This window comes from Oryctolagus cuniculus, chromosome 3 (genome assembly GCF_051225735.1).
Source record: "Oryctolagus cuniculus isolate XC-2025 breed Fujian yellow rabbit chromosome 3, ASM5122573v1, whole genome shotgun sequence".
In the NCBI taxonomy this organism is placed as follows: domain Eukaryota; kingdom Metazoa; phylum Chordata; class Mammalia; order Lagomorpha; family Leporidae; genus Oryctolagus; species Oryctolagus cuniculus.
In genome coordinates this window covers 146,324,506-146,346,838 of record NC_142869.1, presented here as the reverse complement: position 1 = coordinate 146,346,838, position 22,333 = coordinate 146,324,506, and the positions used below count along the sequence as shown (strand labels likewise).

Below are 22,333 nucleotides of genomic sequence, written 5' to 3'. Positions count from 1 at the left end.
ATAACACTGTTAAGTTGGAATACTTATTGAACTTAATTATTAAAATATTGTAAATGACAGAAAAATTCTGGTGGCACAAATGCAGATAAGTTCAAAGAGGAAGATGATGTGTTGGAAGTTGTAACTGAAGCTTCTTTCTTCCAATAGCTCACAGTATTATGAATGACACTGATGTCCCTATGGAAACAACGGAATGCATTCAAGGTCAAGGAGAAGGTTACAGGGGAACCATCAATACCATTTGGAATGGAATTCCTTGTCAGCGTTGGGATTCCCAGTATCCTCACCAGCATGACATAACTCCCGAAAATTTCAAGTGCAAGTGAGTAAATTAAGCCAATGTTAAAAATTTCAGTAGACCCTGGGGGAAATGAGGCAGAATGGCTACTTTTTACTAATTCCTCTGCTAGTGCTACTTGAACTTGACTGTGCCAGGAGATAATCAGGAGGTAAAAGGCAGATTTATTTTTTCACTCAGAGATTTGGATTTGTTAAGTCTGAGACTTGACTGTCAAATGTACATTTCAGTAAATCCTCTAAGTGTTTCTGATTCAGAGGGTTTGATCTTCCCCGCCTTGGGAACGTATCTCTAAATTGTTGCTTTGATTTTTTTATTAATGTGTAATAACTCATACACCTGTATAGAGCACAGTGCAGTATTTCACCAGACACACACAGCATAAGCTGATCAAGTCCAGCAGCCAGCATGCCCCATCCTTCCACCAAGTTTGGAGCTTATTGGCTCATCCCTCTCCAGCCCCTCATATTCTAACATTATTGTGAGCTGTGGAGCATGCAAATCTATTCCTTCTGTTGAACTGTTTCTGATCGAAGCCTTGATCTTCCAGATTTATTTAATAGATCAATTAATGGTAAAGATAAACAAGCACGTTTCAAACTATCCCTTCTTAAATTCTCAGGTTAGCTTTAAGGGAGATTCCATATTTCTTTTTCTATTAAATGAAAAGGCATACCTTGATTTCAGCCAATATTTTAAGCTCATGAGTTGGCAGCCTTAAACACCAAGGAATAAAATGAGGTTTAAAAGCTTATGAGAATGCTTTCTGTTCTTTCTGGATTGTCTTTGGAGAATGGGGAAGCAAAACTCTCATTGAGATGAGTCAAGCCCTCAAAACTGCCTTTGAGTGTCAGTCATTTCTTGGTTGTGTGCGTCTCCCTGGCTTATTTTTTTCACCATGTGACTTTTGCTGGACAAAGCCACAGTGCCATGTGTTTTTAAATTGTCCACCTTGTTATGAGGAACATGAAATGATTGCTTTTGAGATTTATAACACACATGTCATTCATAGTGCTTTGCTGAAATAGCACCTATAAATAACATATATTGGCTTTATATAATTGGTTTTTAATAAGACACCCTAACATTTCAGAGCAGAGAGTATAAACAATTGTTGGCCCATCCACTGGAGAGGGGAGATGTTTTGTGGACTTGTGTGCTTTAGCTAATTCAGTTATTTATTTGTTGAGATAGTAAATAGCCATCTGTTAAGATTCTTTTTCATTATTTTATAATAACAAAATTTATAGTTGTCATTCCAGGTTTATTTCTCTCATTTCCTTCCCAGCCATTCACTCTCCATTCCTGACCCACTTGCACCTCAGAAAAAAATACTGAAGTAGAGAAAGCAAAGAAAGTGAGAAAAGATTAATTAAAAGGGACAAAGGAGACTGCATCAAATGCCATTCACACTTTTTGCTAGATTTCAATTACTGCTAATACCCAAATAAATAGTGTATGTGCTGATACTCTGACCTTTGTAATAAAAAGAATTATTACAGAAATTGAATGCATAGACTTCACCATTAAAATCTAATTATCAAATATCTTATGGTCAGGCTTTATTGAATTTTAGCCATCCTGTCTTAATTTAGTTATTTGGTCAAAATAACCAAACAAAATGTCAATAAGATAAAAAGGTGAGCCATGTTAGTAAACTGATAAAATCTGTCTGAATGTTCTGCTCAGAACATTGATTTACTCTTTGCTATGAGAGTGTTTCTGAAAGATCATGGAAAATGGAATTTAAGAATGTGTTTATTTTGGCAAAAAAGTTTGAAATCCATGCAGCTTTTGTATAATAGGCATTTTTATGAACTTTTAAAAAATTCTAATGTATGGTTTTCAAAATTTTTGAAGCAAAATAAGCTTACCTTTTAATTCCAATTTTCATGAAGTCTTTGAAGCCTTCTCATATTTATGAGCTGGTACAATGGGCCTGGCTGATCAGGTGTCTCGAGTTCTGTTAAACTTTATTTGCCTCAATACTGAAACTTCTTACAAAACACAGTTTTTGAAACACTGTAATTAACAATTCTGCCTGCCCGGAACCTACATGAATCATATAATCATCAGTTCACTTTGGTAGTTGTGAAAAATTCTTTCTTCAAGACAAGGGAAAGAAAATGAGAAAAAATATTTGGGCAAACCTTGGCTTTTCTATTTATTTAATCTAGCTTTTATTTATTCTAGTTTCTTCCAGATACCAATTTTAAGGGCATGTCTAAACTGAGAATTTTGTTAATAGTTCTTTACTTAATTATTTTGCCTTAAGTTAACAGTCTAAAATACTTAACTGAGCAATTATCCATAAAAATTATAAATGTATATCAAGTTTATGTAAAACTTAGAGCACACATTTTGTACTGACATTAAATTTTAGAACATTAACACTAACTGGTTTCAAAGAAATAAGTTTCTTCATCTATTCTAATTCATAACTTTGTGAGAAGGCTATGAGGTTGACTATGGGTCACTATCCTGAACTGTTACCGCACAATGGCCCTCATTATGACAATGACGCTTCTCATATCCTTAAATCACACAGTGGCAGAATCCACTTGGAAAGGTAGACTATTACTTGTTGACTTTCTAACCAAATGCAAGCTTCTGCCTCAACAACTTTTCAGTTTCTGATGACCCAACTGGATATTAATAAAATTACAGAACTTCTGATTGGAGCTAAGTGATACAAATACTGTGGTTTCCAATAGACTGAATATTAATTTTGTGAAAATATTAGCCAATAATCTATGAAAAGAAAGGCCAAGCCTGCTTAAAATTAGAGAACATGTCTTAAGACAGTGAATAATTACTTCCATATTTTCTCTTATATGAACATTATATTTAGGTAGAAAACCACCTAATTCCTTCCAAATAGAAAGAATATTAACATAGTCATCCTTCGTGTTGAGAATTATGCATTTCTAATTAAAATATCATTAAAATAAAGGATATACATGGAATACACTGACAACTTACTCTATGGTTAGGTTTTTGTGTTATCATTAGGCCTTAATTTTACAGAAATATTTATAAAGAGTACAAGTAAGTTATCTAAATCAAGAACTACTTTGTAATTGAAAACAACCTACGCAGAAATTAAATAAATCAAAGAAATACAGAATTCAAAAAGAAAAAGCTATCATGTTTTGGGGCAATCATTTGAATAGGTTGAGCTTATATTTTCAAATGAGAGTAGTTAGTGACTATTAATAATAACCTTTCTCCTGCAGAGAGATACATGTTGTTTCAAAATTACTTATGGGCCATGAGAACATAATAAATAATAGGCCAGTGTTTTTAAATGAGAGTCTGAATTTGGAGAATGAGTGAGAAGAATATCGTGGTCTCTATTCTCTCTCTCATGAAGTAGTAAGGTTTGTGTGGAACTGTGTGCCTATGGAAGGAAAAGAAACTGACATTTGATAGCATTTGTGTTGGTAATTCAGGCAGTATCCAGCGCATGTACCGAATTCTAACTAGCTATACATTTCCTAAGTCCAACAACTCACAGCTCTATTTATAAACATGCATATAGCCTGGGATTATGGAGATGCTAATGTTGACTTCACTGACATAAGAACTCTATTTATATCAATGTGCTTTGTTTCATTAGGGACCTACGAGAAAATTATTGCCGAAATCCAGATGGGGCTGAGTCACCCTGGTGTTTCACCACTGACCCAAACATCCGAGTTGGCTACTGCTCCCAAATTCCAAAATGTGATGTGTCAAGTGGACAAGGTAATAGCTGATATTTTGCAATGTAAGCATGATTAAATTCTAGGGAAATGCCTGAAGGTAGGGTATATTTTACAGCAGAAGATCAACCCCTTGATTCATTGATTTTACTGGTTAGCAGACAAAATCGGCAAGTCTGAACTTGGCTTTTCTTTATCTGTTCCTTCACTAACCATCTATCTATTTATTTGAGTGTATATTAATGCTAGGGATTGTTCTAGACCCTGGGAATTATACACCAAGCAAAACTAAATTCTTTGATCCCATGGGACTGAGGTCCAGTAGATAGAAAACAAGCAAAATCGAAATCCTGGTGGGGATATTATGTTAGTTTGTGGTAAATGTTAGAGAGACAGAGATGTCCCAGAAATAGAGGAGATTGGGGTTGCCATTTGAAAAGTGGTCAGAGTGAGCTCCTCTGTTAAACTGCTCATTATCAGGAGGTCAAGGAGGTAAGGGAGTAGCATCTGCCAGCTCATATGAATCTAAAGAGCACCCTAGGCAGAGAAAACTGGAAGTACAAATGGCCTGGGGCCAAAGAGTGCTTCAACAGTTCAGGGAGAGAAATAAGCACATCACTGTGGCTGGCACACAGTGATCAAGACAGAGAGCAGAGGAGATGTACTTAGGGAGGTGACAGGGCTAACATGCATCAACATGGTAGGAATTCTACCTTGTCCTCTGAAATAGAAGAGACTCTGTAGAATTCTGAGAAGAAAAGTTACTTGGTCTGACTTAACATTTTTACTGGATCACTGGCTGCATGATGGGGAAATAACCAGAATTCTCTTCCTCTTCCTCCTCTTCCTCCTCCTCTTCTTTGATTTTATTTATTTATTTGAGAGGTGGATTTACAGACAGAGAGTGAGACACAGAGAGAGATCTCTTCTATCCTCTGGTTCGCTCCCCAAATGGCCGCAATGGCCAGAGCTGCCCTTGATTTGAAACCAGGAGCCAGGAGTTTCTTCTGGGTCTCCCATGCTGGTGCAAGGGTCGAAGTACTTGTGCCATCTTCCACTACTTTCCCAGCCCATAGCAGAGAGCTGGGTAGGAAGAGGAGCAGCTGGGACTTGAAAACCGGTGCTGTTATGGGATGCTGGTGCTGCGGGAGGAAGCTTAGTCTACTATGCCACAGCACTGGCTCTGAAAATAATCAGAATTCTTCACAGGGGTTAAAACACAAGAACCAGTCAAATGGTTGTTTCAGGTGTACAAACAAGAGATAAGAATGTAGTGTAGCTCTGACCTGTGGGATAAATCAGAGTTCTACTTGGAAATAGATGCTGTTGAAGACAACTCTTTCAGGAACTATATTGAAACAGGTTTGCAAGGGAAATGGTTTGTTGCAGATTAATAATGGTGAGCTCTGGACATTTGTTAGTGTCTAATAAATTTAAAGCTATGATTTTTAAAAATGTTTATCTATTTTATCTATTTAAAGGGCAGAAAGAGAGACAAAGACACCGCCCCCTACCCCCAGTGGTCCATCTATTGGTTCACTTCCCAAATGTCTGCAACAACCAGTACTGGACAAGCCCAAAACCAGGAGTCAGGAACTCCTTCTGGGTCTTGCATGTGGGTGGCAAGGGTCTCAGCACCTGAATCATTATTTGTTGCCTTCCAGAGTCCAGTAGTAGGATGCTGGATCTGAACCCGAGGTGCCAGAACCCTCATTGGTCCTCTGAGACAGGAAGCAGCCACCCTAAGTGGTGTTTGAACCCACTGCACCAAAATGCTGTCCCAAAGAGTTATGAGTTTTAAGCAACCATATTCTATTTCTCATAAACTTAACCATAATGGTCATGGTCAGTCTTACATCACGCTAAAAAGCCCAGATAGAATGCTCCGTTTCATAGGTGTTTTGCTCTCTGTATACTTCCTCCATCTGGTAACTTTGTCCACAGTACATTGTTTATATGTAACTCTGAAAACAGAGCTGTAGAAGGAAGAGGGGATGAGTCCCTTTATAGTCAATCTTTCTATTCTTTGGCAGATTTTAAAGGTCAGTTGGAAATGAAGTCAAAGCCAAAAATTAAGGGATATTTGGTACCAGCTGGGTCTTCTGCACCCTTGTCTCATTCACTTGAACAATTGCTGAGAGTGTGTGAGTGATAAGAGGAAAAGAGAACAATTGTTTTATAAGCTTTTGGTGCCCACTAAGATGTACTCACATAAACCTATGTCATTCACAAAAAGATTATATGACAGAATATGAGGATTTTGGCTTTAGGAAGTTAACAAGATGCAATTTTTTTAGTAAATTGGTTCATTTATAGATAAAGAAATTGGGCTTACAGAATTTAAGTAACTTGCTTAAATTCTTAAATTGGCACAGTCGCAAATAAATCTGACTTTCCTTCGAATGATGGTTTCATTATTCCACTCTTTTTCTCTTTCCTTCATTTTTTTAAACTATATGTTGTTCTTCAGATATGTTGCATCTGATGTATGCAACAGTGCTAGACTCTGCTGGTTAAGCCATCACTGGAATTGTCCACATTCTGTGTCGAGTGCCTATGATTGAGTCAGCAGATGATGGCTCAAATAACTGAGTCCGTGCCACCCACTGGGGAAATCCTCTGGAGTTCCTTGATCTTGTAGACGTTTGGAGAATGAATCAGCAGATAGAAAAATTCCTCTCTCTCTCTCTCTAAAGCAGAAATACACTGTTAGCCAATTAGGAGCCAGGAGCTCTACCTAGATGACCATGTGGGTGGTGGGGACACAAGTAGTTGACCCACTATCCCCTGCTGCCTCTAAGGATGTCTTAGCAGGAAATTGCTTCAGAAGCAGAGTATCCAGGGTTCAAACTGGCACTGTGGGATGCCGGAGTCACAATCAGTGACTTTAACTCACTGCTCCACAACGCTGATCCCGAAGGAAAGGTTTCCTTTCTCTCTTCTTCTTCTTCTTCTTCTTTTTTTTTTTTTTTTTTGAGATTTATTTATTTGAAAAGCAGAGATACAGAGAGAGATAGAGAAAAACGAGAGAGAGAGAGAGAGAGAGAGAGAGAGAGAGAGAGATCTTCCTTCTGATGGTTTATTCCTCAAATGTCTGCAATAGCCAGAGCTGGGCCACCCCGAAGCCAAGAGCCAGGAGCCAGAAGCTTCTTCCAGCTCTCCCACTTGGCTGCAGTGGGCCACAAACTTTCCCAGGCTATTAGTAGGGAGCTGGATCAAAGTGGAGCAGCCAGGACTTGAACCAGTGCCCATATGGGATGCCAGCAGTGCAGGTGGTAGCTTTACTGCTATGCCACAGTACTGGCCCTGAAGGAAAAGGTTTTAACTTACATATTTTTTTCATGTATGCGAGCATTGCATTTTGTGTTTATGCTTTGGAAATCAATTTATCATGCACTACAATGACTCTAAGTTATTTTATCAGTGTCAAATCCTATCCTATTTGAGTTCTTAAAGTTAAGCCCAAATGCCATATAGTGCTGTTATAAATATGACCCAAGGATATGAGAACACAAGATCTGGATGTGCTTATTATATTCCTTTCACAATGTGTTTACTGATCCCTGGACAAGTTATAAAATAATTCATTTAGGAGCGGGTATTGTGGTCCAGTTGGTTAAGTAGCTGTTAAGATGCCCACATTCTATATCTGAGTGCCTGTTCTGGTTCTGGCTGCTTCATTTATGATCCAGCTCCCTGCGAACGCATCTAGGAGGGAAGTAGTTGATGGTCCAAGTGCCCCTGCCACCTGTGTGGGACACCTGCATGCAGTTGTGCCTCCTGCCTGTGGCCTGGTACAGCTTCAGCTTTTGTGGGCTTTTGAGAAGTGAGTCAGCAGATGGAAGATTTCCGCCCTCCCTCCTTCCCTTCCTCCCTCTCTCCCTCCCTCCTTCCCTCTCTCTCTCCCTCCCTCCCTCCCTTCCTCTCTCTCCCCCCTCTTTCTGTCACTCTGCCTCACAAATAAATATTTTATTTATTTCTAACCACCACTATTAGGATTTCTACCCTATTATTATTATCAAGTTGCTTTTATTTTTAACTGATACATGGAACTTGCACATATACACATGGTTCCTTGTGAAGTTTCGAAACATGCATGGGTTGTGTAATACTCATCCTTCTCTTCAAACATTTATCATTTCTTAATGGTGAAAATATCCTAAATCCTTTCTTCCAGCTTTTTTATAAAAACAAAAACCAAACACTATGCATTCTTCTTCTTCTTCTTCTTTTTTTTTTTTTTTTTTTGACAGGCAGAGTTAGACAGTGAGAGACAGAGAGAGACAGAGAGAAAGGTCTTCCTTTTTCTGTTGGTTTGGCCCCCAAGTGGTTGATGGCTGGTGCGCCGGCGCACTGCGCCGATCTGAAGCCAGGAGCCAGGTGCCTTACCTTGCTATGCAACAGAACACTAGAAATGGTTTCTATTACCTAAATGCAATACTGTACCTGTTGGCTGACTTCTGCCCTTTTCCCTCATCTCCTTACCTTCTGAGCCTCTGGTGGTCACCATTCTGCTCTCAACTTCTTTGAGACAAATTTTCCAGCATTCTAAATAGGAGTGAGATCACGTGACACTTGTCTTTCTGTGCTGGGTTTAATTCCACTTAACGTAATTACCTCCCGTTGCATCCACATGGCTGCACACGACAAGATTTCATCCCTTTTTTTTTTTTTTTTTTTGACAGGCAGAGTGGACAGTGAGAGAGAGAGACAGAGAGAAAGGTCTTCCTTTGCCGTTGGTTCACCCTCCAATGGCCGCCGCGGTTGGTGCGCTGCGGCCGGCGCACCGCGCTGATCCGATGGCAGGAGCCAGGAGCCAGGTGCTTTTCCTGGTCTCCCATAGGGTGCAGGGCCCAAGCACCTGGGCCATCCTCCACTGCACTCCCTGGCCACAGCAGAGGGCTGGCCTGGAAGAGGGGCAACCGGGACAGAATCCGGCGCCCCGACCGGGACTAGAACCCGGTGTGCCGGCGCCGCTAGGCGGAGGATTAGCCTAGTGAGCCGCGGCGCCGGCTGATTTCATCCCTTTTTGATAGCTGAGTAGTGTTCTACTGTGAAAATGCACCACCTTTTCTTTATCCTTTCATCATTTGATGACACATAAATTGTTTCCATCTCTCAGCTGTGGTGAATACTGCTGCAGTTAACACAGAGATGCAGATGTCTCTTTGACAGACTGAATATGTCCAATGATGGGATTACTAGATCATATGGTAGTTCTGTTTTGATTTTTTGGGGAACCTCCAAATTGTTTTCCACAATGGGTGTACTAATTTACATACTCACAAACAGTGTTCAGGCGTTACTTTTTCCCTACTTCCTCACCAGCATTTCTAAATATTTTGTGTTTTTGATTTATAGTCAATATTCCTGGAGTAAGGCGATATCCCATAATGGTTTTGATTTAAAAAAGTGAAAATAATTTGTAATTTACCAACATTAAAATATGGAATAATCTTTTTTAAAAAGTTTATTTATGTTTGTTTATTTAAATGACAGAGAGACACACAGAGAAATATCTCCCTGCCACTGGTTCACTCCCAAAATGCTTGCAATAACTGGACATGGTCATGCCAAACCAGGAGCCTGGAACCCTGTCTCAGACTCCTATATGGGTTGCAGGGACCTAACTGCTTGAGCCATCATCTGCTGTCTTCCAGAGTGTGCATTGGCAGAGAGCTGGAATTGGAAGTGCGGCTGAGACTCAAAACTAGGCAGTGCAATGCAGGATACAGACATCTCTGCTTAAGCAGCATCTTAACCTCTGCCCCAAATGCCCATCTCCAAAACAGAAGAATTTCAGTGCTGATATACTTTTGTAGATGATAATTTACAGTCAAATCTACAGTGTTTATACAAATTATCAATGTTTAATAGATAAAGTTTTTTAAAGGTTTGGCATGTTAAAAATATGGATAGCATCTCTTTTTAAATGTAGAAGTGCAACACACATTTTTGGAAGAATGTGATTTTTTTATATTAGATTTCTTTTGAAAAGATAGTCATCTCCAGGGCCGGCCTTGTGATACAGCAGTTAAAATGCCTTTGTGATGCCTGCCTCCCATATTCTAACACTGGTTCGAGTCCCAGCTGCTCCACTCCCATCCCTCTCCCTGTAAAATGTGCCTTGGAAGGCAGTGGATGGTGGTGCAAGTACTTGAACTCCTGCTACCTGTGTGAGATACCAGGATGGAGTTCTGGGCTATGATTTGGCCTGGCTCTGACTGTACTTCCATTTGGGGAGTGAATCAATGGATGGGAGATCTCTCTCTCTCCTCTCTCTGTCACTGTCTCTCACACTTTTTCACTCTGTTTTTCAATGAAAGGGATATTAAATATTAAAAACAAAAAATAAAATTGCTTTCATTGAACTTTGAAACAATTTGTGCATCAGAATGAGTAACAGTAATAGATTACTGTCTATATCACATTGAATAAAAAGGAGTCCAAGAGTTCCCTTCCACTGTGAGTCGCTAAGTGGATGAGAAAGGGAAGAGGTAAAACTAGTATTTAAAGATGAATGCCAATGCATTAAGAAATTTTAGAAATGAAAGATAATCATTTTATAACCAGCATAAAAACTGACTCATGAACCTCACCAAAGTTTGTGTAAGTCATTTTGTGAAAGTAGGTTTGGCTCGGTGTTTACTTGATCCCAAAGGCCCTAACCATTTGTCTTTTGCTCTACTTTGCCAAGTGATGGAATGCGTCAGCAGTGAAGGGACCAATGGACTTCATAGGTCAGGAGTGCTCTGGAAAGCACAGAGCACCACCCACACCATGCTCCTGTCAAGTAGCTCATGCATGGTTTCATTCATGAGAAAATAATCAGACAAATTGAAATTAAGGTGGCACATTTGCCAAACAGCTGGCTTGGGTGACTCAGAACATTGATGTCTTAAAAGACAAAAATCAAAACACAGGGAAGGTGCCTCCTTTGTGAGCATTCATGATGTTTTTCTTGACTTTTATGTGGAATGAATCTTTTCGGAAGAAAATGTTAAGATATACAAATATCATTCTGAAAATTTTCATTTTCTTAGTATCCCAAAGGGTCGCTCATTTAATTTTTTCTCTCTTTTGATGTTATTTGTAATATTGAAATTTGCAGGGCTGGCATTGTGGTGCCATGGGTTAAGCGGCTGCCTGCAATGCCAGTATTCCATATGATGCTGGTTCAAGTCGCAGCTGCTCCACTTTTGATCCAGTTCCCTGCTATAGCCTGGGAAAGTAGTGAAGGATGGCCTAAGTACCTGGGCCTGCGCCGCCCACGTGGGAGTGCTGGTTGGAGTTCCTGGCTCCTGTCTTTGGCCCGGCCAACTCCAGCCATTGCGGCTGTTTGTAGAGTGAACCAGTGGATGGAAATCTCCCTCTGTTTCTCTTTCTTTTCTCTCTCTCTCTCCCTGTAATTATCTTTCAAGTAAATAAATAAATCTTAAAAAAAATTCGCATAAGCACCTAGTTTAATGGAGAAATTGGGCTGGACAGATAGATCCTTTAATCTGACATGTTTAAGTCTCTTCACAAATTTCAGAGTGTTTTGTTTTCATTTTTATGTTAGTTTTCATATACTTATAAAAATGTCTTAGTCTTATCTTCCCTAATATTCATTAGTCTTCCTCTTATACACTTTACAATAGATTGCTATCTTGGGAATGGCAAGAATTATATGGGCAATTTATCCAAAACAAGATCTGGACTGACGTGTTCAATGTGGGACAAGAACATGGAAGACTTGCATCGGTGTGTATACCTTTTTCTTTCAGTAAACAGAATGTAGTGATAACAGGAGACATAAACATTATTATTTCTTTATTATTTTATACGCAATAGTAAATATTAGTTTTTGGGGGGACACCTCATAACATTGCCTGTCTGTAGCACACTTCTAATTATGTAACTCGTGCAGCACTCATTCATTTCTAGACGTTTTCTGTGTGCTCTGCACTGGAGCCATGGATAATACCCACAGAAAGGGGCACATACTTTGGTTTCACCTTTGGAGGAGAATATGGACACGTTGAGGAAACCTTTACATACCTTAGCATGGCAATGTCTAATTAACTGATGAATTTGGTGTTACAAATAGTGTGTGCTATAAGATTACTATGTTCTCATAATTAGCAGTAGTTTTTGCAATCAATGTGATCACTTTTATATGTGTATATACCTGGTTTATCAGCTTAGGAAAAAAAACTATGTTAGCAAGAAGAAGAGCACGATGGTTTCACATGTTGACTCTGGAAGAGCCATGGGGCCATGGGACGTTAGAATAGTTCACTGGGCTCTCTGATTTTCAGCATCTTCAAATGTAATAGAGAAAAATCTTAGAGCCTGTCTCAAAGGATGGTCTGAGTTTGTATCTGTATAGAGTTGATGATAGAATGTGGCACATAGTCAGGATTAGGTGTGTTTCCTGGTGTTACTGATCTGGAACATGAACCTGTGTCCAGAAAGATAGTCCTGATTTTCTTGGGTAGGCTTTTTCTGATTGTGTTTAATTTGACACATCAAGAACCTCAAATGTGGTAGGTAGTAATAACACAAAACAAATTCAGCTAAGCGTACAGTTTTAATGACTAGATCAGAATGTCCGTGCAGAATGTCTTCACTACGTTGAGGTCAATGTAAATATTGATGTTACATGAATGGATGTGGTCCTATGAAATAGCATATAGCACTTTTGCTTTTCTTTTGTAGTAAATTTAATTACAATGTAAACCAGAGCAGTTGAACTGTTACTCAATTATAGGCCAGAAAAACATATATGACTTCTGAGATTTCAAGATTTAATTATTTGTTATCATATTGTTCTTTATTATCTCTTCCTTGTACTTTTTTGGAGCAATATTGCTAGTGACAAGTCATATATATCTGAAACATGAAAAAAATGCCTTTACAGTAGCTTGCATTTTCTATTTATGTTATGAATTTAGTCTTTGCCATCTGCTTGCTCTCAATCTCTTTATTTTTGTTACTTACTTCTATTATTTTTAAGCAGAAACAGAGTGACAAGATTTCTCATAATCCCATATATGCTAATTGTGGATCCATAATTCTATACTCTCAAGTTAGAAAATGTGTTTCCAATGGTGGGTGTTGTGGTACAGCAGATTAATACACTGCTTGGGACACGCACATCCCATATTGTAGTGCCAGTTGGAGTCCCAACCCCTCCACTTCCTATCCAGCTATCTGCTAATGCACTTGGGAAGTGACAGCTGAAGTACTTGGGTCCCATACATGCACGTGAGAGACCAGGATGTCATTCTGGTTCTTGACTTTGGCCTGACCCATCCCTGGCCATTGCAGACATTGGGGAGTGAGCCAGTAGATAGAAGATCTCTCTTTCTCACTATCTCTACCTCTCTCTCTCTCTCTGTCACTCTGCCTTTCAAATAAATAAATAAATGCATCTGAAAGAAACAAAAAAATGCTTCCAAATTATAACAGCAACAGAATAGATCTCAAACAAAATAACAAAAATTCACACTAAGTATAAGCCTGTGTTGTATCTACAAGGAAAGCAAAATGTCAGCATTATGTCTTCCTGTACTAGTTGCTTCTCGTGGGTAGCATAAAAGCTTCTGACGCTCAGAGTTTGCTGTTTCTGCAGCCACACCTTCTGGGAACCAGATGCTAGTAAGCTGAACAAGAATTACTGCCGGAATCCCGACGATGATGCCCACGGACCCTGGTGTTACACAGGGAATCCTCTTGTGCCTTGGGATTATTGTCCTCTTGCTCGTTGTAAGTACATGCAGTGTTTTTTTACAGTTGGGATCTTTTAAATGTACTGCCTCTCCTCTAAAATGATAACTTAATCAGTGATGTAAATAATACAGGACATCTGGCGTCGATCCCAAATGAGAATGCTCTCCAGAGAACAGCACAGACACACACACACAAGCACACCACACACAGTCTGTCTCTCTTCTGTCTTCTAAACAAGAAGGAATTTTGCTGATATTTTAAAAAAATTCTCCTCTGAGAAGAATCCCATTTGGAATGCAGAAGCGATGAATGGCCATGTTTCTGACACAGCCCAACTAGAAAGACCATTGCATACTCACAGCACCAGGACTAATAGCACCTGAATGCAACAGAGTTTGCAGCAAAGTCCTCAGTCTCTAAGAGACCCATGACCAAATGTGACAGGGTGGTGCTCCCTCCTCTTCAGTGAGTTAACCTTACAAGACTGGGGAGCCCAAAGATTTCCACCCACCTCTCTGAGTCCAAAATAACCTTTTTAAAGGGATGCTAATGCATACAGTAAAAGATATATGTAAAACACAACCTATTTTCATATATATTATATAAAATTCATCTTTTATACTTTATACAAAAGAATTGTATATCATTAAGACAAAGATGTGAGAACTCAGGAGAAAAATAAGTACAGGAAATGAGTCTTCAAAAAATATAATCCTCAAAGACATTAAAACTTACTAGTAAGAAAAAAAATTAAAAAAGCAAGTCATAAAATGATTCCTAGTGCACATGAGTAACCAGGATCTCTCAGTTGTATGGTATCTGGAGTACAGTGAAAATCCTGTCTGGAGGTCAGTTTGGGAATTGTATCCGAGGTGGTAAGAATGTTCAGAGCTTTTGACCTCTGCTCTCCTGATATTGAGTTGGTTAATTGGTTGTGTGGGAGGCCATGCTGTGCATGGGAGGACGTTGTTAGTGTCCCTGACTTCTGCCACAGGATGCCTGTGTCACCTCCCCTCCCCCAGCCATGACAACCAATCAGAAATATTTCTGGGCATTATCAGTGTCTCTTGGAGAGCACAGCTGCCTCATCCGGGACCGTGGATGTGCATTAATACCTGTTGAGATGGAAGAATGCCTTCAATGTGCTATAAGTACTTTTGTGACTTTCTAAGAGCCTTGTTTTAATACTGTGTTTCTTGTGAGACAAGCCAGTAGCAAGTACCTTGAGAACAGCAGCATAATTCTTTATCATAAAAAGAGAAATGGAAATGCTAGCTATCTTGATTTGATGGTGACACTCCACATACATGCACTGAATTATCACTGTGCCTCATACATGTGGGCAACTGCTATGGGTCAATTAAAAAGAACAAAAATAAAAATAAATAAAAGAACTAGGTGGCAGAAATGTTGGCTCTAAATAAAGAAATGCAAACACACATCTGTATTTTCCTTAATTTTTGTCATATTGAAGAGGTAATTTCTCTCACAGAAAGTGGACAAGCTAGTCGTGTTTCATGAAATTGTAGCATTAAAAGGGAAACTTATTAAATAGGATGCTCATCAATATGCCCGTGATAAAACTTGGAACTGCTCATCTTATTTTCCTAACCTAATAGGTTAGGAAATTCTTTACAACAATACATAATTAAGCATAGATATTTGCAAAGAAATGGTATTTCCTGTTATTATATTTTTATTTCATGAGGTATGATCATACCTTTTAATTTAATTAATGTCTTAGTACTATCCTGTCACTTTTCCCATATTAGAGTTCGCATAGATTCCATCAGTGTATTGTCAGGAAAGATATCTTCCAAGTTTCATGCTAAAACAACAAGCAGACTTCCTTCTCCAGGGAATGCTGTATGAAAACATTTTCAGTAATTAAACCCTTATATTTTCTAAATACTAGCTTCACCTCACTGATAATTTTTTGTAAAGTCTCTGTAATTGAAGAGTCTAAGCAAGGATGACCTCATAGAAGTCAAAAGTATAATGTTGATTTCCAAAATTTGGGGAAGAAAAGAGGGACGAAGAAAGGCTACTTAGCAGGGACTAAGGGAAAGACCTATAGAAGAAAGTCCTATTTCCATTTCACAGAAGATGGAAAATAGATAATGTTAATAGACTGCATGTTTCTCCATTTAAAAAGAAAAATCTAGAAGGTAGGATTTCGAATGTCTTCACCATAAGGAAATGTCAAATGTTTGCATGAATAGATATATTTATCCTGATTAGACATTACGCAATGTATACACATATGAAACCATCACCTGGAAACCTACACTGTGTGTAACTTTTATGTATCTATTAACTTTTTTAAAAGATTTTATTTATTTTATTTGAGAGGTAGAGTTACAGACAGTGAGAGGGAGAGACAGAGAGGAAGGTCTTCCTTCCGTTGTTTCACTTTCCAATTGGCCACAATGGCCAGAACTGCACTGATCTGAAGCCAGGAGCCAGGTGCTTCTTCCTGGTCTCCCACGTGGGTGCAGGAACCCAAGGACTTGGACCATCTTCTACTGCTCTCCCAGGACACAGCAGAGAGCTGGATTGGAAGAGGAGCAACCGGGACTAGAAGCAGCGCCCATATGGGATGCTGGCACTGTGGGTGGAGGATTAATTTACTGTGCCATGGCGCCGACACCTCCTAATGTTTTTTTGAAAAACAAATTACAACCAAGGAGTGATAGAGACATACAGAATCCAAAATGAGGGGCGGGCTTTTGGCGCAGCAATGGAGACCCTGCTTGGGACATCTGCACTCCATAACTGAGTGTCTGGGCTTGAGCTCCAACTCTACTTTTCATTCCATTAACACAACCTGGGGACGAGCAGGTGATGGTCCAAGTACCTGAGTCCCTGGCACCAGTCTGAGAACCTGGATTGAGTTTCAAGCTCCTGGCTTCACCCTGGCCCAGTCCTGGCTGTTGCAAGGGAATGAACCAGTGGATGGAACATCTCTTTCTATCTGCCTGTCTCTGCCTCTCTCTGTCTCTGTCTCTCTGCCTTTTAAATAAGCAAAAATAAATAGAAAGTAACTTTTAAAGGAAATATACAGTGGGTGAGGAAGAAAGAGATGTTGATGATCTGGCTTCTGAACACACTGCTTTCCCTACAGGATTTCTGATTTGTAAAAAATCATAACAGCTCAATCTAGCTTGTGGAGAGTTAAGAGTAAAAATGTCTGTAGATTCCCAGGATGCTGGGATTTGGTTTATAAACGTAAAGAAAACAGATTTCTAATTATGTAGAAGTCTTCCAACTAACATTTTTAAACTAAAAGTCAGGAATGTGGTGTTGAAAGACTTCAGGGTGTTGCTAGTATTTGATTAATTGCTATTACAGATAACTCATTTTTATTTCAATGTATAACAAACATTAATTTTAATAAATATTTTTACACTGTCATTTTTCCAACTAATATTTATAGCCAGGATTTATTTACGTTTTCTCCCTGGTGAAAGGCTACTAAAATTTATCTTTAGAAGATTTGAGTTCTTATTATTTATTTATCTGTGAAGATTCTATCAATCACTTTCACACTGTACTTTTCCCTTACAAGAGATTCTTCCATATTTTTCTAAAATATTTATATAGTGATATATGACATGTTTTATCAAATATGCAAAAATAAAAATTAAGAGATGCCTATGTATTTGTGTGTACATATGCACGCTGCATTCTTAGTATATCTTAGAAAAATGTAAAGTGTTATCTATTGAGAATACAGTGCTCCTGAGCTTCAACTCAGACTCCCAAGTAAGAATTCCAGCCCAATAACTCTGTCTTGAGCAAGTTACTTAACCTACTTTTTTTAAAGTTGCACAATAAAAATATCCACTTAGCTATTATGAACAGTGATGTTGCAATTAAGCAGTAAAAAAACTTAACTCCTGTTTCTGTTTTCATTTATTCATGCATTTGTCATTTTTGTTGACTGCTTTTTTCATTTATTCTTGCATTTATAATTTTTGTTCAGTCCTATATCATGGACTATGTATACAAAAACACAAACACTGCTTCTTTTGTTAAAGACTTATTTATATATTTGTTTGAAAGACAGAGGGAGGCAGGGAAGGATATCCATGCATTGATTTACTCCCCAAAAAGACCACAACATCCCGATCTGGCCCAGGCCAAAGCCAGCAGTCAGAAACTTCATGCAGGTCTCCTATTGAGGGGCAGAGGCCCAAACATTTAGGCCATCTTCTGTTGCTTCCCAGGTGCATTAGCAGGAAGCTGACTTGGAAGTGGGGCAGCCAGAACTATGACCTTACCTGTTGATGTGAGATGCTGGCATTGCAAGCCGTGACTTAGTGTGGGGCACCACAACACCAGACTCAGACACTGTATCTTAACCTCAAATAGTTTATAGCTTAGAAGGGATACAATTACATGAACAATTACAAAGCAATGTAAAATATATAGGCATGGGAACATAGGTTTCTACTTGGGGAAAAATATGACATAAAATTTTGAAATTGAATCAAAACCTTAAGAATATAGTAAATGAAACTATTTTAAGGTTTTCAGAAGAGCCCATGTTTGATTCTGATGCTATACAAACACACACACACACACACACACACCTGTACTTTGCCATAGATAAAGCTTTTATCATTGACTTGTTTTCCTTCTTCAAATTTCAGCTAAAGCAAGCCGTATTAGCATGACAGGCATTTTTAGATCTGTGTCATGTGATAGAAGTAGTGGGGAAGCTTGCAGAAAGGAAATGAGAATAGAATGTGATAGTGAAGTGGAAAAGGCCTACAGAACAGCTTCTCAAAGTTTTGCTCAAAGTGCATAACAGAAGATGTCTATCTTCCAGAATGCAGTGATTTTGGAAGCGCGTTCAGTTTCCATTATCCTCAATCATATAAAATAAAAGTGGTTTCCAGAAGAAAATTAAATGGGCCAAATGACAACAAAACCAAAATGGTCTCCCTGCATGAAAGATTGAAGCAAGCAATAATGAGCAGTGAAGTGCCCACAAGGCATGATGTTGAGCATCTTGGAAGAATGGGGCAACTCTTGCTGCTGACAGAGTGACTCAAACCACCAACAGCCATGAAACCACACACAGAGACTGCACTGTAACACAATAGGGCTCTCCTCAGATCACATAATAATAGCAGGCATGTTCCTGCAGTATTCTCCAAGGTGACACAAAATTACTAAAAATACATTTTATCATTCAATAAGACATCAAGAATATTTGTAAGTTACCCAATTCATTGATCCTTGGATTTTTTAGCATATCTTTTATTCTATAGCAGAAATACATGTATATGAGTTATGTAATGTACATATATTTATTTTTACAGGTGAAGGTGATACTACCCCCACAATAGTGAATTTAGACCGTAAGTAATTTTAAAATCTGAATCTATGGGAGTTGGAAAAGATGTCATTATTTTCTTTGTAGAAAACTATCCATATTGATTTGCATCTTAAAAATGAGTTGAAGTATTTATTTTCACTTGAAAAAAATTTGATGTCGATGTGTAGGTTTAGTGAAGTTTCAAAAACCAGTGCATACTGAATATCAAAATGCAATTCTCTATCAGTAATCTACAAGTTGTTATATCTGCCTTTGGCTGTGAAAAGAGCCTTTGCATTGACTTTTAACTGGGAGAACTATACTGAGAGCTGGGCACCTTTATCTATGCCATCCTTCAAATGAAATCAAGGAGCTGAAGTCAGAAAGAAGAATCCCAGCAGACTGGGGTGCTGTGGAGCGCCTTCACCCTGCTTCATCTTTGAAGCTCATTGCCTGCCTGGCAGTCTAGTAGGAAACACACACACACACACACACACTCTAAGAGGTCCAGTTAATCCTCGATTTAAGAATCTTTGAGGGCCGGCGCGGCGGCTCACTAGGCTAATCCTCCGCCTTGTGGCGCCAGCACAGCGGGTTCTCGTCCCGGTCGGGGCGCCGGATTCTGTCCCAGTTGCCCCTCTTCCAGGCCAGCTCTCTGCTGTGGCCAGGGAGTGCAGTGGAGGATGGCCCACGTGCTTGGGCCCTGCACCCCATGGGAGACCAGCATAAGTACCTGGCTCCTGCCATCGGATCAGCGCGTTGTGCCGGCTGCAGCGTGCTGGCCACGGCGGCCATTGGAGGGTGAACCAACTGCAAAAGGGAAGACCTTTCTCTCTGTCTCTCTCTCTCACTGTCCACTCTGCCTGTCAAAAAAAAAAAAAAAAAAAGAATCTTTGAGGAGTGGCTTGGTTTTGATCCTCACTTATTTCTCGGGTTGAAGGATGTTACTCAAGGGTTTGGACTTAAAAGACTCCTGCTGTGCTCCATGGGGCTGAGGGAGAAATGAAAGTCTCTTCTAGACCTGTGCAGAAGTAGAAGTAGAGTAAGGTGAGGGACATAGAAGCGTTCTGGAAAATGTTTACTCCAAATAAATTTGTCTTTGGACACAATAACTTGGGCTTAATGGCTATGCTACTTGCATACAATTTCCATAAATCTAATATTGGTAGCATATTCCACTGTAAGTATATTCTTCCTGTATAAACTCAGAAGTAAGAATATAGATCCCCTCCCAGGCTATTGAGCCTATTAACAATTGGAAGCAACCACTATGAATAACTTTCATTTTATGTTGAGAGTGTTGAGGGAGATACATTAACATGAGACCTGAGAACTTGTTCTCAGCACACGATGAGCAAAGCCACTGTCAGCATCACAGCACGCCTGCTGGCTCTGAGTTGATTAGTTTTCCTGTGTCACTCGCCAACCTAGATGAATGAGGATGGCAAGTGTGTGGCCTGATGTGGCACTGTGGTGACATAATGCCTCCTCTTTCTCCAAAATGCTCTTCTGAAAGAGTTGTGCTAGTTTTGTTTGTCTAGCTGTCATTGCATGTAAGAAAAGCTGAGACGCTGATAATTTCCAAATGTTTTGTTTGGTCCTGTTTTCAGATCCTGTAGTATCTTGTGCCAAAACAAAGCAATTGCGAGTTGTCAATGGGATTCCAACACGAACAAATGTGGGATGGATGGTTAGTTTGAAATACAGGTAACTGTTTCCTTTTTAACTGTTCACAGAAACCCCATATGTATTGACATTGACCTTAATTCCAAGCAATGCTTTGGTTCTGACTCAGAAAAAGACAACTAGACAGAGAGCTATTATATACATTTAATATACATAGTTCTCGTGTATATGTTAGTGATTTTTCAATGTAGGATATTATTATTTTATTTTTTATCATGTCTAGGTATAATCATATCATAAATTTTGTATTTTTTTAATTTCTGACTTTTCCTTGTCATTCAAATGGAAAGCAGTCATTTTAAATTCCAAAGTATTTGTTATAAAGAGAATTCATTATCTATAGTTGAATAGTGTTGATATTATTATAATCAGTGTGAGAAACATCACTGTTCTGGCTGCTCCTCTTCTAACTCAGCTCTCTGCTATGACCCAGGAAAGTGGTGGAGGATGGCCCAAGTGCTTAGGCCCCTGAGCGAGCTTCAGGGACCTGGAGGAAGCTCCTGGCTCCTGGCTTTGGATCATTTGGAGATGATCCAGCAGATGGAAGACCTTTCTCTCTGTCTCTTCCTCTCTTTGTCTGTAACTCTACCTCTCAAATAAATAAATAAAATATTTAAAATCAACAACAGAGCCACACTTAAAAAATAATGTGGATAAAATAAAATATTTTTTAGATTTATTTATTTATTTGAAAGTCAGAATTACACAGAGAGAGGAGAGGCAGAGTGAGAGAGAGGGGGAGGTCTTCCATCTGATGGTTCACTCCCCAATTGGCTGCAACGACTGGAGCTGCATCTATCCAAAGCCAGGAGACAGGAGCTTCTTCTGGGTCTCCCATGTGGATGCAGGGGCCCAAGGACTTGGGCCTTCTTCTACTGTTTTCCCAGGCCATAGCAGAGAGCTGAATAGGAAGTGGAGCAGCTGGGTCTTGAATTGGTGCCCATAGGGGATGCCTGCATGTCAGACCAGCACGTTAACTCTCTGCACCACAGTACTGGCCCCAATAAAATATTCTTAACATGTCTATTTCTCAGTACTTCTAAAAAATTAGTGACAGGCGTGGACATTTGACTCAGCAGTTAAGATGCGGGTAGAGATGCCTGTGTCCCTCTTCTGGACTCTGCTCCTTCTCATGCATCCAACTTCCTGATAATGTAGACCCTGAGAGGCAGGGGTGATGGCTCCAGTGTGAGGCCTGTATGAGACACCTGGATTGACTTTCTGGCTTTGGCCTGGGCCCATTCCTGACCACGCCAAGCATTTGGGGGATGGAACTAGTGGACTGGAGCTCTCCCTGCCCTTCCTTCTCTCCCTTTGTGTCTCTCTGTCTCTCAAATGCATAATTTAAGAAGAGAATCAGTAGCAGGTTCTATTTAAAATTACTTTGAAAGTTACATTGTCAGTAGAAAATTAATCTAGGTAATTATAACAATTAGACCCAGAAAATACCAGTTAAAATCTGCCCTTGTAATTTTCCATCTGCTGTGTATATTAGTCTATAAGGTGATCAGAATGCCCAAATCTCTTTCCATATAACATACATAATGTACATATGTCAGAACCTCTTCACGCAGTCCCCAAATGCACCTGAATTCTGGGTGCTGT

At 39.4% G+C, this 22,333-nt stretch overlaps 1 protein-coding gene across 3 annotated transcripts in view; it reads left to right on the top strand.

Moving 5' to 3' along the window:
- Positions 1 to 22,333, top strand: part of HGF (hepatocyte growth factor) — a 74,836-nt gene that overhangs the window by 41,677 nt on the left and 10,826 nt on the right. For all 3 annotated transcript variants that reach the window (XM_089327986.1, XM_008258178.5, NM_001168707.1), the window contains 6 exon segments: positions 148 to 322; positions 3,918 to 4,045; positions 11,643 to 11,745; positions 13,619 to 13,752; positions 19,047 to 19,085; positions 20,653 to 20,749. In XM_089327986.1, the coding sequence (XP_089184112.1) occupies positions 148 to 322; positions 3,918 to 4,045; positions 11,643 to 11,745; positions 13,619 to 13,752; positions 19,047 to 19,085; positions 20,653 to 20,749 (676 nt within the window).